Source organism: Erythrolamprus reginae, chromosome 2 (genome assembly GCF_031021105.1).
Source record: "Erythrolamprus reginae isolate rEryReg1 chromosome 2, rEryReg1.hap1, whole genome shotgun sequence".
NCBI classification, from domain to species: Eukaryota; Metazoa; Chordata; class Lepidosauria; order Squamata; family Dipsadidae; genus Erythrolamprus; species Erythrolamprus reginae.
Window position 1 is genome coordinate 51,947,853 of NC_091951.1, and position 25,286 is coordinate 51,973,138.

The 25,286-nt window shown below is 39.7% G+C and overlaps 1 protein-coding gene across 3 annotated transcripts in view; it reads left to right on the top strand.

Moving 5' to 3' along the window:
* Positions 1–25,286, top strand: part of PTPRG (protein tyrosine phosphatase receptor type G) — a 922,721-nt gene that overhangs the window by 773,009 nt on the left and 124,426 nt on the right. For 2 of the 3 annotated variants that reach the window (XM_070738149.1, XM_070738150.1), the window contains exons 9-12: positions 2,739–2,923; positions 7,898–8,006; positions 10,303–10,352; positions 15,067–15,970. In XM_070738149.1, the coding sequence (XP_070594250.1) occupies positions 2,739–2,923; positions 7,898–8,006; positions 10,303–10,352; positions 15,067–15,970 (1,248 nt within the window). The remainder of the gene's footprint in view (positions 1–2,738; positions 2,924–7,897; positions 8,007–10,302; positions 10,353–15,066; positions 15,971–25,286) is intronic. The other variant, XM_070738152.1, reaches the window with a different exon arrangement.

Below are 25,286 nucleotides of genomic sequence, written 5' to 3' on the forward strand. Positions count from 1 at the left end.
CATTCCTTAATATTAGAAATAATTTGATGTGGTTGCAGTGATTTCTTCTGCTGCTGAAAATCCTGTATGATGATCTATACTCCCACATTTATAACACAGGGGAACAGCAATTCCGTTGTCTTAAATCTGTGACTTGTTTTCAGCTAACTTTTGGCCAAAAATAAACACAGTTTTTGTCTATCACGTCAACTTTTAATTCCAAAGGATAGCCTCAAAAGTCAGACATATTGTGCATATAAAAGAAAGTAAAAGCTTACCAAATATACTGTTTACAAAGACTAATTTTATTCATACAAAGGCCAAAATAGTTGCTGCAAGTTAAATTGTGTTCATACAAATAGTTGTTTTTTTTATTGAACGATAATTATATATATTAAGGTAAAAAAATTTGCTTATAGCTTTTTCTGGAGTGTTTAATCTGTGGACATTCTCGCTTGATGCTCTAACAATTCTTAGCCTTCATATGTACATCCCATCTACCTTGATACCATGACCTTCAAATCTTGGTGGAATCGCTCATCCTCCTCATCACTGACTGCACCAAGATTTTCCGAGAAGTTAGCAAGATAGCTATGTAAAAAATGCAATTCGATGCCCATGTTGCAACCTCATAACCTCATAATTCTCATAAGTTTTAGAGAAAAAACTTGACGTGATAGAAGAAAACTAACTACAGTTTTGAAACCAGCATGCCTAATTAACTATAAAAAAGCTCAAAAATCAAACTCAACAGAAATTGTGTTACAAATTGTTCCCCAGTGTAATCATTTATAAAATATAGACTTCCATGAGGGGCTCCACACCTATTGAGCTACCGCTAACAGAATAATTTACTAATAAGTGCAAAGGAATTCTGGAAAATTAGTCCCAGTTTGGAAAAAAAAAACCTTGTCATAGTCTTACTTTTTCAGTGACTCAAGTGGTGGGTTAGCCTCACTACTACATAGAGGAACCCATAGTTACTGCAGGTTAGATGCATGGACAATCAGTTTTGAATTATGACTTTTAGGATCCAGAGGAAATGTCAACTGGCAGAAGCTAGAAAATGTGCCTAGGAACTAGAAAGCATATCCATTCTGTAGACCCTACTCTCCTCTCAGAGTTGAGGATTACCCCAGCCCTGCCAGTCTTCTGTAGAAGCTTGAAGGCCTGAGTTTGTACCAAACCCGAGGCCCTTAAGGCGTGAAGGACCCTGTTTTCTGGCTACATTGACATCTATGATGAGTTTTTTTGCTTGAGATGGGCAACTGTAGAAATTGAATGAATGGAAGGTAGGTGGGTGGAGAAATGGATAGAGATAGATAGATAGATAGATAGATAGATAGATAGATAGATAGATAGATAGATAGACAGACAGACAGACAGACAGACAGACAGACAGACAGACAGACAGACAGACAATAATAATAATAATAATAATAATAATGATAATAATAATAATAATTTATTAGATTTGTATGCCACCCCTCTCCAAAGACTCGGGGCGGCTCACAACAATAACAAAAACAATATAATAGTAATACAAATCTAATATTTTAAAAAAGTATATATGAAAGATAGATGATAGATAGATAGATAGATAGATAGATAGATAGATAGATAGATAGATAGACAGACAGACAGACAGACAGACAGACAGACAGACAGACAGACGATGATAATAATAATAATAATAATAATAATAATAATAATAATAATAATTTATTAGATTTGTATGCCACCCCTCTCCGAAGACTCGGGGCGGCTCACAACAATAACAAAAACAATATAATAGTAATACAAATCTAATATTAAAAAGAAGTATATATAAAAGATAGATGATAAATAGCTAGATAGATAGACAGAAAGACAAATAATAATAATAATAATAATAATAATAATAATAATAATAATAATTTATTAGATTTGCATGCCACCCCTCTCCGAAGACTCGGGGCGGCTCACAACAATAACAAAAACAATATAATAGTAATACAAATCTAATATTTAAAAAAAGTATATATAAAAGATAGATGATAGATAGATAGATAGATAGATAGATAGATAGATAGATAGATAGATAGATAGATAGATAGATAGATAGATAGATAGATCTATGTGTCTTTCAGATTCAATTGTCAGGCAATTTGTTGTTAAACCTGAGAAAGAGAAATGTGCATCTAGATTTCTTTCCCGTGACATAAATTTGATATCCAAATTTAAGAAGTTATAAGGAGTGTTTCATTCTGAAAATATACTCAGGCAGCAATATTCATAGTGCTTCAGTTAAACAGACGTCACAGGGTTGATAATGTTGTCATAAATGCATTTTGGTAAAAGAGTTTAAGGCAAATCATGTCATCTTAGTGATTGCGATTATGTTATTTATGCCTGGTCCACTGGATCTGCATTAATTATATTTTCTCCTGCTGCAATATAAAATAAAAACTTCAAAAACAAAAGCGTGGTCAGAAGAGCTTATTTTAAGCATCTCTCTTCAGATTTCCCCTTTGGCAATTCTAAGGCAATAGAGACACAAGCATGCCAGAAATGGAATGACTGAAATTCTAGATTTAGGTGTTTACAAGTTTATATTGTCATTCTGTCAGAATAACTGTATGTACGTGCATACTCAGTTGAATACAATTCAAGATCAAGTCTGACTGCAAAATTATTTTTTTATACAATTCGCTGGCAACTGTTGTCTCATTCCATATGCCGACAGCATATCATGTTTTCCTTTTTCTCCTTTTGTCTAGTTTGCAGTACCCCTCCTGTCAATATGAAGGTGAAACTCGTTAACAGAACAGCCTTGCTGGTAACCTGGAATCAACCGGAGATTATCTATCACCCGCCCATTATGAACTATATGATTTCCTACAGTTGGAGTAAAAATGAAGATGAAAAGGAGAAGACGTTCACTAAGGACAGTGACAAGGACCTGGTAAAACTACAGCCGTCTGACATTGCTATTGGTGTTAAGATAGCTTTCTCTGTCCTCAGTTGAAATTATGGATACAAAATGTCTAGGGCCAAGATGACGAACTTATGATGGCACTTGCGCACGCCCGTCAGTATGAGATTTGGCTTCTGCGCATGCACAGCCAGTGAAATCTCACGCAAGAATGCTCCCGCACATGTTTCTTTGGGTTTCTGGTGCTCCCGCGCATGCATTCCGGTTTGGGCGCTCCATGTCCAAAAGGTTGCAACCTGGTCTAGGGGCTTAAACCGATTTTCAAATTTGCACTGAATTCTGGTAATAACATGGATGGCAATGAGATCTGGATTCCATTTCATAATAAGGAACCACCTTAATCTCATTCTTTCTGTGAACGGTTGAGAGTACTAAAGTTCAAAAAAGTTGCCCTCTAGGAAACCAGTTTGGATGGTTGTACTAAAATCAATGCTTTTGTCCTACACTTTACCTGGAATGCCCACCTGAGATTTCCTTATGGTTTTGCAAATTACTGGCAGTACCCTGAGATTTTTCATGCTAACTGGGTTAAGTTTTCAGAATCATGTGCAGCTAGGACCTGGAAGGCATTGGCTTTACCGGAAGCCTATTCTTTGCTTTCTAAGCATAGTGCTAGATGCTTATGTTTGTATCTATTCTGTGAGCCGCCCCGAGTCTTCGGAGAAGGGCAGCATACAAATCTAATTAATAATAATAATAATAATAATAATAATAATAATAATAATAATAATAATAATTGTTCTGTCGGGCTCTCTGGTAGAATCCTCCCGAAAATTCACAGGTACAAATTTCAGACACACACACATTTAAAAATTCAAAACAATGTTCTTTATAACGTAAATTCACTTAAACTAAGCACTCTTTTTATTTAGCAAAGAGCACTCATCACCAAACAAATTGGTAATTTGTACAAGTTCCTTATCAGTTCTGCGATAACTTAGCTTGCAGCCGTGAGGCAATTCACAAAGTGAAACACCCTTTGCTCTGCTTTAGTTTCAAAGCGGAGAAAAAGCAACACACCAAGGTCGAAGTCAGCAAGGCAGGCACGAAACACAACTATCAGATAATCCTCCACAACGGCCAAACCCACACACTGCTCTTTATAGCAGCCTCACTAATTACCACAGCCCCACCCAACCACAGGTGGCCTCATTTTCTTTGATAATAATCTCTCAGTTGTTGCTGCCTATGCATCGCTCTCCGCATGCGTGGCTGTATCATTAACTCTTGTTTCGAATCCAAGGAGAGAGATAATTGATCTCCTTCTGAGCTGTCTGCCACACTCTCCTCCTCCCTGTCACTCATGTCTTCTTGGTCAGAGGAGCCTTCATCAGCAGATTCCACCGGGAGCAAAACAGGTCTGTGGCATGTGGATGTCTCCCCCACATCCACAGTCCTTGGGGCAGGAGCTGGGCCAGAGCTAACCACAACAACAACAACAACAATAATAATAATAATAATAGTGATTGTCTAATGAAGAAGCCGCTAAGATTTAACAAGAAACATCAGCACAACTCGTGAAATCCACATGTAAATTGGAATATCAACCCAGAGGCAAGCAACAATTACCAATGTCCTTAAAATTCCACACATAAAGAAGGAGAATAACACATTCCATTTTGTGAAGGCTCAGTTTATTAATCAAAGAAAGTTTCTGGAAGAATACATAGAGCCGGAGTGGCGCAGTGGTTAGAGTGCAGCACTGCAGGCTACTTCAGCTAACTGCTAGCTGTAGTTCAGCAGTTCAAATCTCACCTCGGCTCAAGGTTGACTCAGCCTTCCATCCTTCCGAGGTGGGTAAAATGAGGACCCAGATTGTTGGGGTCAATATGCTGATTTTGTAAACCGCTTAGAGAGGGCTGTAAAAGCACGATGAAGTGGCATATAAGTCTAAATGCTATTCGCTATAATATAATTGGTCGCTGCATTGCACATAAAAATGCAGGCACAGTGAAGTTAAATTCCTAATGATAGTTATATTTTGCTTCTTTGCAAATACAGTACATCCTCCTTGGGTGCCATTCGATCAATTTTAGAATAATATGTCTTTCCTTCCTTCTTAGATTAAGGCTCTTTTATACTTAATTTTTCATTTATGCTTTCAACACTATCTGGGTCATATGAGGGAATCTACTGCTTCATGAAATCATAAAGCAATCTTGCAGAAGGAGCTGTAAAGGTTAGGGCTTCATCATTTTAAACTTGTCATCATTTTCCACCCTCTTAAGACAGATGCTATTTTATCCTTTTAATGAATAATAACGACAGCGAACATTAATCACGGGAATTATTTAGTCACAAAAGTAGAATCCTTTTCCAAGGTGTATCTGTGGCCCATTATCGACTCCTTGGGTTCCTTCAAGATTGATGGCTTAGCTGTTAGGAATGCTAGGCTAGTTGGCATTCAGAAGGCAAGTTTTCCAGCCAAATTCAGTCTGTGGCCAATCCAAGTGGACGTCTTTATTTTAAGTGGCTGGCTTAGCTGTTACACCACGCATGGGTTTTTTCTTTTCCTATAACTCCTGTATGTTATTCCCTAAAGATTATTCTTGCACTGTCGTGGAGAGAAAATAAAAAGTGGGGTGTAGACATTTTCACTATCTGTGGGCAACCAGGCCACAAGAGAGTGGGAAGACCAATCTCCCAACCTGGGTAGACAAGTCAGTCTTATTCTTGACCTAAGCCTGTGTTCATTCTGTTGGAGTAGGGTTTTGCAGTAGCTAGCCCACCCAGATATCCAAAGCAGCTAGCGAGTCTGCTTTAGATCAGGATATCAGGAACTGTAGTCTTGAAGATAATTGGAGCCAAGTACTGCAGAGTTTCTTAAGAAAATATTTACTTCTTCCGTAGCAAAACTACACTATTTACACTGCAGCTATTTCTTTGGTAGATACTATACATAATACTCGCATAATATTCTATCCACTATTCTCAGATACAATACACAGCTATTATTATTATTATTATTATTATTATTATTATTATTATTATTATTTATTAGATCTGGGTTAGGGTCTTATAAGTCTTCAGCCACAATATTCTTCAGCCACACTAAGCCAGACACCACAAGCCACACAATATCTCTAAGCCATACCTATGCAAAGATGCATCATGGTATATACATTTGTCAACCAATCAGGTTACATTACAATCCGTAGATTCACTGTGACTAAGCAGTTTTACATTGTTAAAGTCATTACATTGATTACACTTCTCTCTGCAATTTGGAATATTATGTCAGGTAGGGCCCTAATCCTGACGTTATCCACTTGCAAATCTGTTTTATCCCACTTCTGCATTAATTTCAGTTTCTTTAACTCTCATAATTTTTGCATTTAAACCCATATATTTTCAGGCAGCTTGTATTTCTCACGATAATGTACAATTAAGTACATTATCTAAAACACATTCCTTAAATCCAAAAGAGAATGTTTTTTGTGGGTTATGCATTAGATTTTTTTCTTCCCACAGAAAAAAATTTGCTTCTTTTGGCCAGCATTTATTTTATTTTATTGCATATGAATTTGAGGATCTTGTAAAAGGACCCTAAATTCTTAGAAACATAGAAACATAGAAGACTGATGGCAGAAAAAGACCTCATGATCCATCTAGTCTGCCCTTATACTATTTATCTTAGGATGGATATATGTTTATCCCAGGCATGTTTAAATTCAGTTACTGTGGATTTACCAACCACATCTGCTGGAAGTTTGTTCCAAGCATCTACTACTCTTTCAGTAAAATAATATTTTCTCATGTTGCTTTTGATCTTTCCCCCAACTAACTTCAGATTGTGCCCCCTTGTTCTTTTGTTCACTTTCCTATTAAAAACACTTCCCTCCTGAACCTTATTTAACCCTTTGACATCTTTTTCAAATAAGGTTTAAAGCAGGAGTGGGTTTCATTTTTTTTACTATCACTCTGTGGGTGTGGTTTGATGGTCATGTGATGGTGGGTGTGGATTTATGGTTAAAGTGCCCCCTCGTATTGTGTGATAGAGAAAAGAATTTTTCTCTATCCTCCTTTTCTATCCCATGCAGGATTTTATAACTTTTCTGGCCGAAGCAAAGGGTCACGTGTTAAATCATGTGATTTGCTTGGTACTCATCATTTTTACTAGTTATTGTGCCTCTGGCAACAATTAACGATGAGTATCGAGCTACCACTGTATATAGGGGCAGATATTTGCGACTGCCTCTTCTTTCATCAGCAAATTTCATTTCATTTCGTTTCATTTTATTGGATTTGTATGCCGCCCCTCTCCGTAGACTCAGGGCGGCTAACAACAGTAATAAAAACAACGTGCGACAATCCAATACTAAAGAAGCTAAAAACCCTTATTTTAAAAACCAATCATACATACAAACGTACCATACATGAATTGTGGAAGCCGAGGGGGAAAGAATATCTTAATTCCCCCATGCCTGACGACAAAGGTGGGTTTTAAGAAGCTTGCGAAAGGCAAGAAGGGTGGGAGCTATTCTAATCTCTGGGGGGAGTTGGTTCCAGAGGGCCGGGGCCGCCACAGAGAAGGCTCTTCCCCTGGGTCCCGCCAAATGACGTTGTTTAGTTGACGGGACCCGGAGAAGGCCAACTCTGTGGGACCTAATTGGTCGCTGGGATTCGTGCGGCAGAAGGCGGTCCCGGAGATAACCTGCCCTTATGATATTATGAAATCTGGTTAACTTGGCTTAAACCATTGGAGGTTGCTTGCTTATGTTACAGAAAGGGTAACACTTCTTCCTGCCTAAAGTGTGACATTGCATTGATTTTTCTCTATCCTTTGGCACACTGTTCCTTTACTGCGGACTTTCTCTCTATTCAGATAAATTTGCCATTCCCGTAAATTGTGTTCTAAGTATACTTTTTTGTGTTTTACAGACTGATCATTCAGCATCCTGTTGGGAGGGATAAAACTGAATAACATCTATTTTTTTTAAACAGAAAGCCATCATTAGCCATGTCTCACCTGACATCCTTTATCTGTTCAGAGTTCAAGCAGTTTGCCGAAATGACATGCGCAGTGATTTTAGCCAGACAATGCTCTTTCAAGGTAACACCATCCAAATTTCCTATACCCCTGCGACGTTCTCTCAACCAACAAAAGTATATGGGGGGAGGAGAAATAAGTTTGCAAGCAGCTGTAGGATTTAGGAACTGTGCTTACCTCCAACTCTGTTTACATCTACTCAAGGGAAGTAGAAACATAGCTTAAAGGGGAAAAACTTTGCTTATTTAAGTTACAGCATCGCGGGCTTGCAAGAGACTGGATTTCCATCCAAGCTTGGAGTCTCATTGCGACTGAAACAGAAGTGAGCAGTAATCATCAGTGTTGGCTACCTATCTACACTGAGAGTTTGGAGGCAGTGTGCATTTGCAGCCGTTGCTTCCTGTGGTTCGGTGGCCTGAGTAAAGATGTATTTTTACACTAAATTATCTCTGTGCTTGAGGATCGTCACGGTAGGGAGGAATTCCTTGCTCTACTTTCCCTAAGCTGTATTTGCATCCTGTATGTGATCTTGCTTAACCACAGCACTGCCATTAAGTTAAATACCTTTAGCTATATTAGCCTTTTTATAGCTCAATGTCACTGAGGACTCACGGAAAAGGAGATGCTACGTGAATTCTAACAAGCACAGTGTCAGATCCAGGAAGCAGCAAACGTCTAATTTCCCAGGAGATTTATAGAGGTGCTCCTGTAAGGCAAGGCTTTTCTTAAGGGTGCAAAGTTGAAAAGCAAAAAATCATTAGAAGATCCCATGTATACATTGAAATAACTTGGTGTGCATGGAGGTTTTTGGATCTCATCCTGCAGCTCCCAAAAGAAGCAATGTTCAAATTCCCACAGATGAAAATTACTTTGGGCCACTCATTATATTTCAGGCCCACTCGCTTCACCCTGTTACTGTATGAATATACTATGAGGGAAAGGTACCTCGTACAGGAAAGGTGGATGTAACAGATACATACATTCTGATTTTTCTTATTTTATTTTATTTTTCGCATGTGACTGAGTGAAGCAGAAAGCAGAATTGATGTTCCAACTATTCTTTTACCGAGGACGTGAACAGCTTTGATGGATTTTTGTCACATACCAACTCTATCTAAGTAGTTTAATAGGTTTGAAATAAATGGGCCTGTCAGGCTGAAAAACAGGGAACTGTTAGCTTTGAAGAGGAAAAAAGGATTCCTTTGGTGCAGAATTACATCAATTAATCCTTGTTCTTTCCTTTGGACTTTCTATCATGTTAAAAATGCACCACAAGAGATTCTTCAGCCCCATTTTTAATGGGGACTGTTAGCAATCTAAGCCTAGCACATCTGCCTTTATTGGGAACTAAAAGTATTTAAATCAGGAGGGATGACTTTTTGATTTTGTGGGTGTTTATGATAATGAAAGCATGGATAGTCATGCTGGTCAAGGTCGATTGCACAATTTTAATTCCAAAAACAGTAATTTGAAGACCAATCTGGGTCTCTAACAACATCTAGTTACCTAATACCTGTAATTTCTATAGTCTGTTTATTTGATTGTTTGTTTAACCTTGTTTATGTAAAAAAAAAAAAAAAAGCACAGTTGTAATTTGTTTTGGGGTTTTTTGTTTAAAGTTTTAGAATTTATAAATTATGGTTTATATATATATATTGTTTATATAGAAATCTTTTGATGTAGTCCATTATATCCATTATATTGTGAGCATCAAAAGCATCTCCAATCCAATTTTACAGCCTGCTTAGTTTAACAAGTAGCACGGTACCACAGTCATTAAGATTGCTTTCATGGCACTTATCTAAAATCTTCTCACTGTGTGTTTTGTATAGTTAATTGGCACTCAGATTTAAATAGCAAAGCACCAGTTTATTTTAAAGCTGATTTCTGCAATCTATGGTCTCTTGATCTTTTGGGATTGCAGCTTCCTAAATTTCAAATATATCTAGAGGTTGGGAAAGTCTGCTATGGAAATTATATACTGGTAGAGAAGTAAAAGAGTTTAAAATTAACCATGAAATGTTTTGATTGAGGATAAAAACCAAATTATATGGATTTATGGGTTATAAAAATGCAATTAATAGAAAAACAAACTAAAAAAATGCTTCACAGATTTAAGAATCATTTATTTGTAATACTGCTGTTGTTCTTCAGTATGAGTAGTTGTAATATTTAATTGTCTCAATGGGATTTTTAAAGCTCTGCATCCATCAAGAACTCACAGTTCAACCTTGAGCTATAAATATACTGTCTTCTCTTGATTTTTAATTTCTTGATCACAGTTTCTAAATAAATGTTTTCTAAATGCATCATGGTTTTATAATCAAACCTTCTTTTCTCTTCCTCACTCTCTGTCCAGATAACACAACTCGAATTTTTGAGGGGACCAGAATAGTAAAAACAGGAGTGGTAAGTGAGATGTGTTACTAAAAGGATTATAAAGCATTTATAACATCTTCTCCAGCAGGTGGCAGTATAGTGTAATAAATAACCTCATAAAAGTCCAAATTTTTGGATTGGGTGTTCTGAGCTATCAACACTGGTTGATTAAGATTAGGTCTGCAAGTTCACACATGTTGGAACCATTGTACTCTTGAGTATTAATTAATGTGTTATAAAAATAGTTTTTGTAAGCCAAAGATTGCCCTGAAGAACATTATACTATCTACAGTATGTTCAGATAATTTTCGGTGGACTAAATTAGCAGCCAGATAATTTGGTAGCCAATTTTGTTCAGTTTTACTTGGAACCCAAAATTATGCTGGGCTTTTGTGACAAAAAAGTTTGATCTGTCTTGTCCAGTCTGATGCCCTTCAGGTGTGTTGAGGATAGAGTTCCCCATACCACCACCAATGCTAGCTAGCAATTATACCCTATCATGTATAGGTCATCTAGAAATTTCCTCACATTTCGCTAAAGGAACCAGAGTTATATATTCAATCTATCTTCTTCTATTTTCCAAGAGAGTAGAGTGAATCTTGAGAGAAAATAACACAATTACAGGAACCTCTGGAGAATGTGTTATGTGTGTATATGTGCATATTTATCACTTATAAGTTATCACATTTAAGTGTAAAGCATGCCCATAACATTCTGGTCCAAATTGCCATCTGATGGATCCTTCTAATAGCTGCTTGGCTTTTACCATGTTAGTTATTTGTCACTATCCATTCTGTACCAATAGGTTGGGCAAATCTAGCCATTAACATACATATTAATTTGTGTAAAAATTAACTTGAACATCCCTGGTAGCCATTTAGTTTTGATATTATCCTACAAGGTCATTATTTAGCTTATCTCTTTTGAAATATAATTGTGATAGCATGCTTTCAAGGTACTTACCATGGATTACATAGCGTCATTTAATCACTCTTTTATAAACTCAATTAAGATGGGCAAAGCATTGTGAAAAGATGGATCTTTTCTCATTAAGCTATGTTTATGCCATGATTAGGGACATTGGAATTCCTGTAAGATTAATTTAAATAACTTGAAGGTTTATTCTTATTTAAATTCATCCCAAACTGCCCATATTGCTGCTCTAAATGTATGCAATTCACAGACAAGCAGATATTTCATGCTGGCATAGTGAATAGATAACACTCTGAGAGGCAGTGTTGTATGATACATGCCCCTGCCTGGTACTATCCAAATGTGCAGGTAGTCCTCAATTTATGACCACGGTTAGATCCAGAACATTCACCGTTAAGTAAGGCATCATGTGACCGCACTCAGCGTTATGACTTTTTTGTCATTGTCATTACACGAATCATTGTGGTCATTAAGCAAGACATCACTTGACTGTGACTTGCAACCTTCCCTACCAGCTTCCCAATTGATTTTACTTTTGGAAACTGACTGGGAAGGCCCCAATCAATGACTCACATGACTGCAGGAAATGCAGCCATTGTAAGCAGTGTTCCCTCTAATTATTTTGGGGGGTGGGCGGAAAAGTATAGTGTCTGAGCGGCAGTCCCTTTGGGACTGGGAGGCACAGAAATATTAGATAGATAGATAGATAGATAGATAGATAGATAGATAGATAGATAGATAGATAGACAGACAAATAAACAAACAAATAAACAAACAAATAAATAAATAAAAAACCCACCCTGTTTTGCCTCAGAGAATTTCAAAATAAAATACTGTACTGTGTGTCTATAACTGTGAGCTCATAATAGGGCAACTCTATCAATATCAAAATGCCACTTAAATAGTTGAGCTAGTTTCAAACTAGATTTTGATTTTCTTTCTCTCTTCCTTACTCCCATTCTTTTTCTTTCTCTTTTCCTTCCTCTCTCTTTTCTGTTTCTCTCTCTTCCTCTCTTCCTCTCTCTCTCCTTCCCTCTCACTCTTTCCCTCTCGGCTTCTGGGCAGGTTTGAAAAACTCTGAGTTGATGATGATTTTTAAGTGAGCGATTGCTCACTGCTCAGCTTAGAGGGAACTATGATTGTAAGTGAGAGCTGGTTGCCAAGCTCCAGGATCACAATTACTTGAGCACAATGACACTGCAATTGTTGTAAGGGTGAAGACTGGTCATAAGTCACTTTTTACAGAACCATCGTAACTTCAAATGGTTGCTAAATGAATGGTCATAAGTTGAGAACTATCTGTAATGGGCCTCAGGGTTTCCAGCCAGTCTAGGCCCCATCTTAAACAATACATAATTTTCAGTTTGGAGTTCCACTGCTATAGTACAACATATCTAAATAACTTTTTAATGATATATAAAGTTATATACTGCTCAAAAAAATAAAGGGAAAACTCAAATAACACATCTTACATCTGAATGAATGAAATATTATCATTGAATACTTTGTTCTGTACAAATTTGAATGTGCACAACAGCATGTGAAATTGATTGTCAATCAGTGTTGCTTCCTAAGTGGACAGTTTGAGTTCACACAAGTTTGATTTACTTGGAGTTATATTGTGTTAAGTGTTCCTTTTATTATTTTTTTGAGCAGTGTAGCAGTATAGATTATTGAGTGAAATAGATCTGGAGATCTGTTATAGTTGATGTAAATTATTTTGAGCATAACAAAGTTAATTTTAATATTTTCCCTGCCCATTCTCTATTATTTCTTTTTCTTTTAATTCATTCTTTTAAAAAGTCATGGTTTTTCAGGGACTTGCAGTACATTAAATAAAAATAATGATGAAGAACATGGGGCCACAATCTTAATTTAATAGTATAATCTATTTCCTCTTTTGGAGCTGCATCAACTTCCTATAGATAATTTGACTCCGCTTTAACTGGGAGCTATGAACATAGCAAGATATATACCAAAATGAAACATGAAAATATTTCAGTGAAGTCGAGCGAAGATCCAAAGCAACTTAAAGAAAACACTTAAGCTATTAATATTACAAACTGCTTACTTTTTAAGGAGGCATTTATTCAATTACTACAGTGGAACCCTGACATACGAGCAGCTCTACTTACGAGCTACTCGAGATACGAGCTGGGAGAGTAGAGAAATTTTTGCTCGACTCACGAGCTTCCATTCGGGATACGAGCCGAGAAGAGCCGGCCTGGCTTGCTTTGCTTCCGAGCTGATGCAGAGCCGAATAAAGCGTCATGCCCCTCTGACGCTTTCGGCGACTTCCGAAGCGATGCTGGGCTCTTTTGCCGCCAAAAGCGTCAGGGGGGCGTGACGCTTTATTCGGCTCTGCAAAGCAAACCAGCCTGGCTCTTCTCCGTTTGTATCCAGCGCTTGGTGAGTCCTTGGCTTCTGCTGGGGGTGGGGGGATCTGAACGCTTTCTGCTGGGGGTGGGGGGATCTGAACGCTCTCCCTGGCTGGGAGCACTTTCGCTGCGAGAGAGGGCTTTCCCGAAAGGGACGGAGAAAGCCCTCTCTCGCAGCGAAAGTGCTCCCAGCCAGGAGGCTGCGAGAGAGGGCTTTCTCCGCCCTTTCGAGAAAGCGCGCCTGTCTGAAAAGATCGCCGCCGGTCTGGTGGGGTTTTGCAGCAATCTCCGAGCAACCTGGGCTCGGAGGTTGCTGCAAAACCCCACTGGACCGGCGGCGATCTTTTCAGACAGGCGTGCCGATTCTCCGCTTTTAGCAGTGAGCGGAGAATCGGCGCGCCTGTCTGAAAAGCTCGTAGCCGGCATGGAACATCCCCCCATGCCAGCTGCGAGCTTTTCAGACAGGCGCGCCGATTCTCCGCTCACTCCGGGTGAGCGGCGAATCGGCGCATCTGTTTAAAAAGATCGTAGCCGGCATGGAACATCCCCCCATGCCAGCTACGAGCTTTTCAGACAGGCGCGCCGATTCTCCGCTCACTCCGGGTGAGCGGCGAATCGGCGCATCTGTTTAAAAAGATCTGTCTGAAAAGATCGGAGCCAGCATGGAAAGCCCCCCCATGCCGGCTCCGAAGCACCGGGCACCCCTCAGCCGACGTCTTTTCCCCTCAGCCCTCAGGCTTGCACGCATTAATCACTTTTCCATTGTTTCCTATGGGAAACAATGCATCGACCTACGAGCTCTTCGACATACGAGGTTCCTTCCGGAACCAATTAATTTCATATGTCGGGGTTCCACTGTATATCCTAAAAACACTTGCTCGGAAAAAAGAAAAACTTAATTGATCCCTCCCACACATATTTTGTAAATGCATTTTACAAAATGGAACACAAATGTGAACCATCCTATAATAACAGAAGAGAATGCAACATTAGGTGATTTAAAATTAGTTCAGATTTGGCAAAAGATATCCATGTACAACTAATCTAAAATGCTGTTCTTAGGTCCCATATATTTCTAAATGTAAGCATGTTTTCCTTAAGTGACTGGATTATAGCTGCATTATTGAAGTAGAAGAATGACGGGCTCCCTTAAATACATTCTTTTGACTTATTTAGACAGCAATTCTGGCTTCATTTCCCTGGAGGTCAACCAGTGAATGTAGCAAGTCTTCAATTGAAGTAAATATGCTTGGGATGGTGTTCTTAATCTTCTAGATTAAAGTAATTGCATCTGTAATTGGACAGCAGAAGGGCCTCTTTCAAACATAATAAGCAGTTTTATGTCTTCTTGTGTTGTTTGTCTTGTAAATTTTGTCTTGCTGCCAGCTAGCTTTAACTATAACTGTTGAAATATACTTGTCTTATTTAAACAGAATAATGGGCAGAATGGAGTGGTTGGAAAGAAAAAGAGAACAAAAGGAAAAAAGAGCCGAGGTAGCATGTCAGGTACCTCTACTGATGCTCTTTCTGCTGTGTTTTCTTCTCTTGTTCCCCCTCGTGATTTCTTCAAGCCGACAGCTTCGCCAGCACCTTCAGCCGACATGGCTCCCATCAGTTCTGGGTCTTCTACATGGACTTCTTCGGGCCTCCCCTTTTCTTTTGTCTCCATGGCAACGGGGATGGGGCCTTCCTCTAGCGGGAGCCAGGCTACAGTGGCTTCCGTGGTCACTAGCACCATACTGGCCGGTCTAGGATTTAGTAGCAGTGGTATTTCTTCTTTCCCTAGTACGGTGTGGCCCACCCGCCTCCCGACTTCTGCCTCCACTAATAAACAGTCGGCCAGGCCAGTGGTGGCTACCACCGAGGCATTGTCTTCTCCAGCACCGGACAGCGACTCCGCTCTCACAAAAGACAATGAAGGAGCTGAGGATGGGGAGAAAGATGAGAAAAGTGAAAGCGAGGATGGCGAAAGAGAGCATGAAGAAGAGAGGGAAAAGGATTCCGAGAAAAAGGAAAAAAGTGGTGTGACCGAAGCTGCTGAAACACAGGATAATAGTGAAGTGGCAAACACCACTCTTTCTCCCAACAGGACTACGGAGGAGGGAGGAAATGAAACTATATCTGATCATGAGCAAAGCCAAAATATTGTACCAACAGGTAGGACTCCTGAAAGAGGAGAAGGAGTTACAGGAATAGACACTGAGTTCAATACAGTCAGTTCCACCCAAGTGCCGACACTATTCATTAATGAACAATATACTGGTGAGATTCCAAGGAGGCCAGAAACAGCATCAACATCTTTACCAAAAGACAACAGATTTATTACCATTCATCCAGGTGAGTTGTTTCGGTGGAAATGGTTTGGACTGTTTTCAAATGATTAAAACACAATTAACAACATTAACACCAATGCTTTTCAACTGTTATCGATTGGGGGGGAGGTGTTTCTTGTTTTAATTACACTAATTAGAAATATAGATACCTTGCTTGTATTTTGTAATAGAAGCTAATTTGCATACTGTGTTACACATACTTTATTTTTATTTTGTATATTCACTGATCAAGATAAAGAGGAGTAATAATAATAATAATAATAATAATAATAATAATAATAATAATAATAATAATGGGCCGGGGTGGCGCAGCAGGTAGAGTGCTGTACTGCAGGCCACTGAAGCTGATTGCAGATCTGTAGGTCAGCGGTTCAAATCTCATCACCGGCTCAAGGTTGACTCAGCCTTCCATCCTTCCGAGGTGGGTAAAATGAGGACCCGGATTGTGGGGGCAATAGCATAGCTCTGTTAAAAAGTGTTATTGCTAACATGTTGTAAGCTGTCTTGAGTCTAAGGAGAAGGGCAGCATAAAAATCGAACAAACAAACAAATAAATAAATAGATAATAGTAATAAAAATAATAATAATAATAAAGGTTGCACATACTTATTTGCTAGTCAGAAAACTCTGAAACTTTGTATACTTCTTCAGTTTCTCCTAATAAGGTATTTAGGTAGTTTAAGCCTTTTATCATTTCAGGTTTCCTCTTAAATGTATTGTGTCATAAATACAGTGTTATTTCTGTAGGATGCAAAAATTCTTTTTCACAAACAGCCTTGCTTTAGTAATTTCTCTTACTACTAAATAATAGTCTTGCTTTTAGAATAGCAATGGATGACATATTGCCATTAAGAAAACAATAATAATATTTAAAAATTGAATAATAGTACAGTGGTCCCCAAAAAATTGGATGCTAGGAGAAAAGACCACCCTTTGAATAATAGAATCCAAATTTGTCAAGCATGAAAGATCATAGCCACACGTGAAGTTGTGATTAATCAGATTTATGACTAAATCATGTCTATGCACAGTTCAACTAATAATTAGTGCTATCTTAGTATTAGATAATGGTCAACGGAATTCAAGACAGGTTGAACATAGACGTTTGTGGCTACATAGAGACTCTAGGCTGGGTCATTCCATGACAAGTGGTCTGGTGCTCCTAGTTTGATCATCATGGATTTTGATGAAATTTGGTGTGAACATGCACACATGCTCCCAATGAACATTGGTAAAGTGTTACATCTGCTGATAAAATACTGGCGGAGATATAGTCATTTGTGTGATCCCGTACTGCAACCTTCAACAATATGATTATTGATCCCAGGTAGCGATGGGCTTTCATTTTGAATGTCTAAGCCAGGAGTATCAAACTGGATTTCATTGAGAGCCGCATCAGGGTTGTGTTTAACCTCAGGGCGCTGGGTGGGTGTGGCCAGAGTGGACGTGGCCAGCTTGACGTCCCTCATCACTAGAGATATAACAAGCAGGAAGAAGGAGATTGTGATCCTGCTGTATAGAGCGCTGGTGAGACCACATTTGGAATACTGTGTTCAGTTCTGGAGACCTAACCTATAAAATGATATTGATAAAATTGAACGGGTCCAAAGACGGGCTACAAAAATGGTGGAAGGTCTTAAGCATAACACTTATCAGGAAAGACTTCATGAACTCAATCTGTATAGTCTGGAGGACAGAAGGGAAAGGGGGGACATGATCGAAACATTTAAATATGTTAAAGGGTTAAATAAGGTTCAGGAGGGAAGTGTTTTTAATAGGAAAATGAACACAAGAACAAGGGGGCACAATCTGAGGTTAGTTGGGGGAAAGATTAGAAGTAACATGAGAAAATATTATTTTACTGAAAGAATAGTAGATGCTTGGAACAAACTTCCAGTAGACCTGGTTGGTAAATCCACAGTAACTGAATTTTAACATGCCTTGGATAAACATATATCCATCCTGAGATAAAATACAGGAAATAGTATAAGGGCAGATTAGATGAACCATAAGGTCTTTTTCTGCTGTCAATCTTCTATGTTTCTATGTTTCTATGTTGAAAATGCCTGTGCTGGCCCGAGCCCTCTGCCAGCAGAAACGTGCTCCCAAGCTCTGTTTTCGGCTGTGATGGCTTCCTGCAGCACTCTGCCAGTGAAAACAGAGCTTCGGTAGGCTGAAATTGTCCCGCATGAGCTCCATTTTCACTGGCAGAGGCACCATAGGCTGGTCGTTCCCTTTTCCAGGATGACCCCCAGGCCAGACCTAAGTGCCCCATCTGGCCCTGAATTTTACACTCCTGGTCTAGAAGAATATAATTCTTTATTGGCCAACTGTGATTAGACACACAAAGAATTTGTCTTGGTGCATACGCTCTCAGTGTACATAAAGGAAAATATAGATTTGTCAAGAATCATGTGGTACAACACTTAATGATTGTCAAAGGGGTCAAATAAGCAATGAAGAAACAATCAATATTAATAAAAATCTTAGGATACAAGCAATAGTCCTAAATGGGAGGACTAAGAGTTATTAATCTAACCTTACGTAGCTTCTTCTCTGGCAACATTACACTGCTAACCAGAGTTTATAAAACATTTGTTAGACCAATTCTGGAATATAGCTCACCTGTCTGGAACCCGCATTGCATATCAGACATTAATACAATTGAGAGAATCCAGAAATATTTCACAAGAAGAGTCCTTCACTCCTCAAAATACAGTGATACCTTGTCTTACAAACTTAATTGGTTCCAGGAGGAGGTTCGTAAGGCGAAAGGTTCGTAAGATGAAATAATGTTTCCCATAGGAAACAATGTAAAATGGATTAATGCGTGCAAGGGGGAAAAAATCGCAAAAACGGCGCTGTGCTAGGCGGCGCTGCCCGGCTGTCACCTTTTGAAACAGCTGGGGGGCTTCTTGGCATTCTCTCAAACGCCGCACCTGGAAGTTTGGCAAAAGTTCGGGTTCGGCGTTCGGGTTCGGGAGGCCACCGAGAAGCGCTGCCGCCCGGCTGTCATCTTTGCAGAAGAGTCGCAGAGCTGTTGGCCAGTCAGGAGGTTCAAACGGAGGTGGGGCATCCCAATAGGGAATTCCATGGGCAGAGCTTTGACGTCACGAAGATGTCCTTCCTGGAGTCCATGTTTCGGCCGGCCAGGAAGGACATCTCCGTGACGTCAAAGCTCCGCCCATGGAATTCCCTATTGGGATTCCCCACCTCCGTTTGAGCCTCCTGACCAGCCAACAGCTCCACGGCTCTTCTGCAAAGGTGACAGCCGGGTGGCAGCGCTTCTCAACAGCCTCCCGAACGCTGAACCCGAACTTTTGCCAAACTTCCAGGTGCGGCGTTTGAGAGAATGCCAAGAAGCCCCCCAGCTGTTTCAAAAGGTGACAGCTGGGCGGCGGCGCTTCTTGGCAGCCTCCCAAACCTGAACTTTTGCTGAACTTCTGGATTCGGCATTTGGGAGAATGCCAAGAAGCCCCCCAGCTGTTTCAAAAGGTGACAGCCAGGCGGTGGCGCTTATTGGCTGAATCCAAATGCCGAACCCAAACTTTTGCCAAACTTCCGGGTTCGGCGTTCACAGTGGTGGGTTCGTAAGGTGAAAAAAGTTCATAAGAAGAGGCACAAAAATCCAGAACCCCGGGTTCGTATCTCAAAAAGTTCATAAGATGAAGGGTTCGTATCATGAGGTACTATTGTACTTTATTTCACCAGACTTGAAATACTGGGATTAGACAATTTACAACTAGGTTGCCTCCAATCTGATCTAAATGCAGTTCATAAAATCATATACCAAAATGTCCTTCCTGTTAATGACTACTTCATCTTCAACTGCAGCAATTCCCGAGCACGTAATGGATTCAAACTAAATGTAAACCGCTCCAAACTTGATTGCAGAAAATATGACTTCAGCAAAAGAGTGATCAAGGCCTGGAATGCACTACCTGACTCTGTGGTTCCTTCCGCAAACCCCAAAAACCTCAGATTGTCCACAGTCAACCTCTCCCCGTTTCTAAGAGGTCTGTAAGGGACATGCATAAGCGAACCAACTGTGCCTACCATCCCCGTCCTACTGTCCTATTGTCCTCTTTTATCGTTACTTTTTACTTACGTTATGTTTATACAAACTACCACTATCCTATATATGTTAATAATATAAATAAAATAAATAAAAAGAAATACAGTAGTCTGCTCAGATGTCAGCATAATATTTAAAATACTGCAGTACGGAATTGAAAATAAACTGGAGTTTGTGCAAAAAACTTTGGAGATAACCTCATTAGGATAATTAAGCATCTGTGCATGGAGGGGGTCCCCCTCTTCCTCCATATGTGGCAAGATTTATTAAATTATCGTTTCTTGTCATTCTTGAATATTTTTGCAGTGCAGCTTGTAGATGCCAGTTTGCATGTAGGTAAACAAAAGAATCAGACCAGATTTTGCTGGCAGACTGTGTACACATAATATGACACTACAAAGGGGGGGAAACGGGATGCCAGTCGAAACAGGAAAAACATACTAAGGTATACAGGGAAACAAAAGACATAGTCAATAAAATAGCTTATTTTACTGCTTCCTTTCATATTACAGCATTGTATGGCATCCTGCAGTATACTAATACTACAGTAGCAGAGTCGTATTAATTTTAAAATATCTCATATTAAATTGAATGGTTTCCACTGAGATGTGATGGAAGCCAGCAGATTTTGATCTGCTTCTATTTCACTATTAATTACGACACAGAATATCACCTTTGAAGAGGGTTTTCTGCAGGAAAAAATGATCTATTTGGCTGTACAGTGGTACCTCTACTTAAGAACTTAATTCATTCCATGACCAGGTTCTTAAGTAGAAAAGTTTGTAAGTAGAAGCAATTTTTCCCATGGGAATCAATGTAAAAGCAAATAATATGTGCAAACCCATTAGGAAAGAAATAAAAGCTCGGAATTTGGGTGGGAGGAGGAGGTGGAAGAAGAGGAGGAGGACAGTCACTGCCCAGAGCGAAGGGATTGTTTCTTTTCTCTGGGTGCTAGCAGAGGTTTATTCCCTCTCCAAGCGCCCAGAGAAAGGAAAATGCTTTGTTCGCTCTGGACTGCCAAAGCCTCCTTAAGCACCACCGAAAGGCTCCTCTGGCAGCCCAGAAAAGCCTGAGATGGCTGGGATTAAAGGGGGAATGGCAGGAAACTGGTCGGTCCTTTGTGCCGCTATCAAATTTCCTGGGAAATTTTTCCAGGTTCGGCTTCTTAAGTAAAAAATGGTTCTTAAGAAGAGACAAAAAATGTTTAACACCCGATTGTTACCTATAAAGGTTCTTAAGTAGAGGTACCACTGTATTTTGGATCCTTTTGTCTGAAAGCCATTGAATTAACCTTATGTTTTGGAGTAGCCAGGCATGGTTGAGGGATGTTTTTATTCAAGGAAATATTGTAATGATGGTTTTCCGCACTGAATTAGTGCTGGCCTGAGATTAGCTAATCATGCTAATCTAACTCTCATGTTTGACTCTGTGAGAGTTAGATTAGCATGATTAGCTAATCTCTTTTTGATCTTTGTTTATAATGCTAGGGGATCTTTAATGATCTTGGATAGTTATCCAAGTTGGTGAAACTATTGAAATCCAGTTTTCTTAGGGATCTAATTGCCATAGAAAAATTTACTCATTTCACTTGGCTGACAAATAGTTGCCAATGTTGGTGGGTAAGCAGGGGGTTGGACTAGAAGACCTCCAGGAGCCCTTCCAACTCTGTTATTGTGTTTCTGGTTATGCTAGGTAGAATGCTCTTGAGGCGTAAACGGTGTGTGTGTTTCTGTGTGTGTGTGTCTACGTATATTCATTCTCCTCCATTCTTTTCCTGGGATGAATTCCAAGCCAGCAAAAGGCAAACTGAATTAATGTAGCAGTGACATATGCCATCAAAAAGTGTTTGCATTCCTTAGCAAAACTCTAGTTTCCACACCCTTTTAAAAAATGGGCAACTTTACAAAAAGCCCAATACAGGATGTTTTTGCTTCTGAATTGCCTTTATTTAAAAATTGAAAATTAAAAGCGCTAGGCTTTTATTACTGTGCAATGTTGTTGGGATGCAGAGAAGCATATTGCTCAAAAAAATAAAGGGAATACTCAAAGAACACATCCTAGATCTGAATGAATGAAATATTCTCATTGAATACTTTGTTCTGTACAAAGTTGTATGTGCACAACAGCATGTGATATTGATTGTCAATCAGTATTGCTTCCTAAGTGGGCAGTTTGATTTCACAGATGTTTGATTTATATTGGAGTTATATTGTGTTGTTTAAGTGTTCCCTTTATTTTTTTGAACAGTGTAGAAACATGCAAGCTTTTCTGTATGTTTTACACATTTTTTTTTTTAAAAAAACACCCCCAATCTGCAACAGGCTGCTTTTTTAAAGGTTTGACAGTGATGGACCCATGTTAGGAGCAACTTCTCCCAGAATTTTTTAATACACTTTTTTTATAATATCTCTATGCTTCCTAAAAAAAAAAACCCTTCACATTTCAAAATAAAACAGTTGTCACCTTATCAATTGTCCAGTTGGAGAATCCAGAAAATGAATCTCCTGGAACACTTTTTCCCCAAGAGTATAAACCACGTTGGCCCAGAAGAAGCAAAACCAGCTCTGGGTTTCCCATGCAAAAGGAAGTACAGTGGTACCTCGTGATACGAACCCCTTGTGATACGAACATCTCGAGATACGAACCCGGGGTTCGGAAATTTTTTGCCTCTTGTTACGAACTTTTTCTGGCTTACGAACCCACCGCAGATCGCAAAATGGCGGTCTGCTGGGCGCCGCCGCCTGGTTGTCACCTTTTAAAAGAGCCGGGGGGCTTCTCGGCATTCTCCCAAACCCAAATCCGGAAGTTCGGCAAAAGTTTGGGTTTGGTTTCGGGTTCCGGAGGCCGCCGAGAAGCACCCAGCTGTTTCAGAAGGTTACAGCCAGGCGGCGGCACCCGGTGGAGTGCCGTTTTTGCAATTGGCAGCGGCGTTTTCGGCCGATCTAGAGGCTGAAACATTGGTGGGGAATCCCAATCTTACGGAGGTGGGGAATCTTACGAACTTTTCACCTTACGAACCACCTTCCGGAACCAATTAAGTTCGTAAGATGAGGTATTACTGTATAATTAATTCCCCCTTTCCCTACCAGCCACCCACAGTCCATTACATCCACAAATCACTTCTGTTCATTTAATTATGGGAACCTGCCTGCTCGTTGTGTCCTTGAAATAGAAGCCATGTCTCACGCGACCTGAGGGATGCTTGGATGCCATTCACCAACCCTTGTATTCAGTAATGGGCAGCCAAAAATTTTACTGCCACTCTGTGGGTGTAGCTTATTTTGTGGGTGTAGCTTAAGGGTCATGTGGCTGGCTTGCTCGCTATGTGATCAAGTGGGAGTGGCTTGAACGATCATCATCGTTCAAGTGAACTGTTAAGTCCCCGACTTACAACCTTACCAGTGTCGCTCGCTGGGGTGACAATTTGCTTCGCGTTTCCCGCACTCTCCTTCCTGGGTCACCCTCCTGCCTCAGGCTGGGTAGCTAGGTGAACAGGTGCTGCCAGAAACATAAATGCTGCCAGCGCCGCTTCCACCCACACCTTTTGCTTCCACCTCAGGTGGGAGGTGGCTGTGTGAGGTTGGAGGGGAGCCGAGCAGGAGAGAGGGAAGCTTGTCTGAGGCCAGGAAGGAGGAAAGAGGAAAAAAACAAGGAGCGCAGATGCAGCAGCAGTAGGGGAAAAAAAGGAGAGCCGAGCCAAGACCCAGTAATCCAGTAAGTGACAGCCGCCGATCAGCAGGAGCTGTGCACGCTTCTTCATTTCCGCCAATGGAACTGTGTTCCACCCCATCCTGCCTGCTGCCCACCCCTGCTTGTATTCCATTCCACCCCCATCCTCCATTTCATTGCCAGGCTATGAACCAAGCAGGATGTAGATGAAAGTGGGAGTCAATGTTGCCCATCAATGTAACTGTCTTGTTACATTTCTGCCTTTCTTTCAAGTTTATGGTGTGTGTACGTATAGCCAAATAGGAATAGAAATACACCTAGAAAGAGTTAGGCCTGTTTTCTAAATTACAATTGGAATATTTGGGGGTGCTCTATCTGGAATTCCAGCAATCAATTTGAGCAACTGTTCCCCACTCTTCCCAAATATAAAGCTCTCACAACTGAGACCTATATGCCAAGGTCTCTACATCCAGGTATAAATGGAAGTTCACATCAATATATATCTACTCCACCATGTTTGCAAAACAATATCACACAAAAATGTAGCAGTGCTTTTGCTGCTGCACATTGGTGACACACTTTCCTGAGTTTTTGAACGACAAGACATGTGTAAATGGCTAGTAGAAGGCCTCAAAGTGGTTGGCTTTCATTTTAAAGAACAATGAAAACATCTGTTAAGAGCCTCTGTAAACAGAGAGGCAATGGTGTTTCTCTCATCTAAATAAATCATCTCTTGATTTGACACTATACACTATTACATTATTATTAAAGTTTGTTGCCAAAACAAAAACAAAAACCAGGACCTCACACAGGTGACAGATTGAGCTGAATTCAGTAATCTATTCAATACTGAATTCAATATTATAAACATAGTAACAGATGAATTTACAATACCATTAGCAGAGTTCTTCTTCAGTGTAATTGTGCATTTAAACACAAGCAGGACTTAGTTTCATTACAGCAGAGTTCAGAGAGTGGAGAATGCGGAGTGGAGACTGGAGTCACACCCAGCCTTAAACTTAAGTATTCAGTTTCGATTCTCTGCACACACTCAGAATTGGTTAGCTCCTATTGGGTATGCCTATTCATTGGCTAACCTTGTTAACATGGATGGATCTTCCAGTTCATGAATATCTTAACAATTATTCCTTCTTATTCAGCATTGAATTGAGGAAATGCAGCTTTTCTGGTTCTATTAGAGATACCAGTGGCCTCTGATTTCATTGCCCCTAGTATCACACTGTGAGTGATGGCCCATTGTAGTGGTTCCATTCCTTTTTCATTCCATGAAGATATTTTAAATGTTTTACACCATGTTAATGAAGGGTTTTTCATTTTTTGATTTCAATTATTTACTGATATTAACTACCTGGAGTTTATGAAAGACATTTTGTGTAAATAAATGAGTAGTTTTTAGCTACTAACTATTAATATAGGTCTTTATTGCCACTTAAAGTGAATCCAGAGCTTTCTTTGGATTCACTTTAAGTGGCAATAAAGACCTATATTAATAGTAGCTAAAAACTACTCATTTATTTACACAAAATGTTTGTGTATGGATTTTTGAGATAACCAA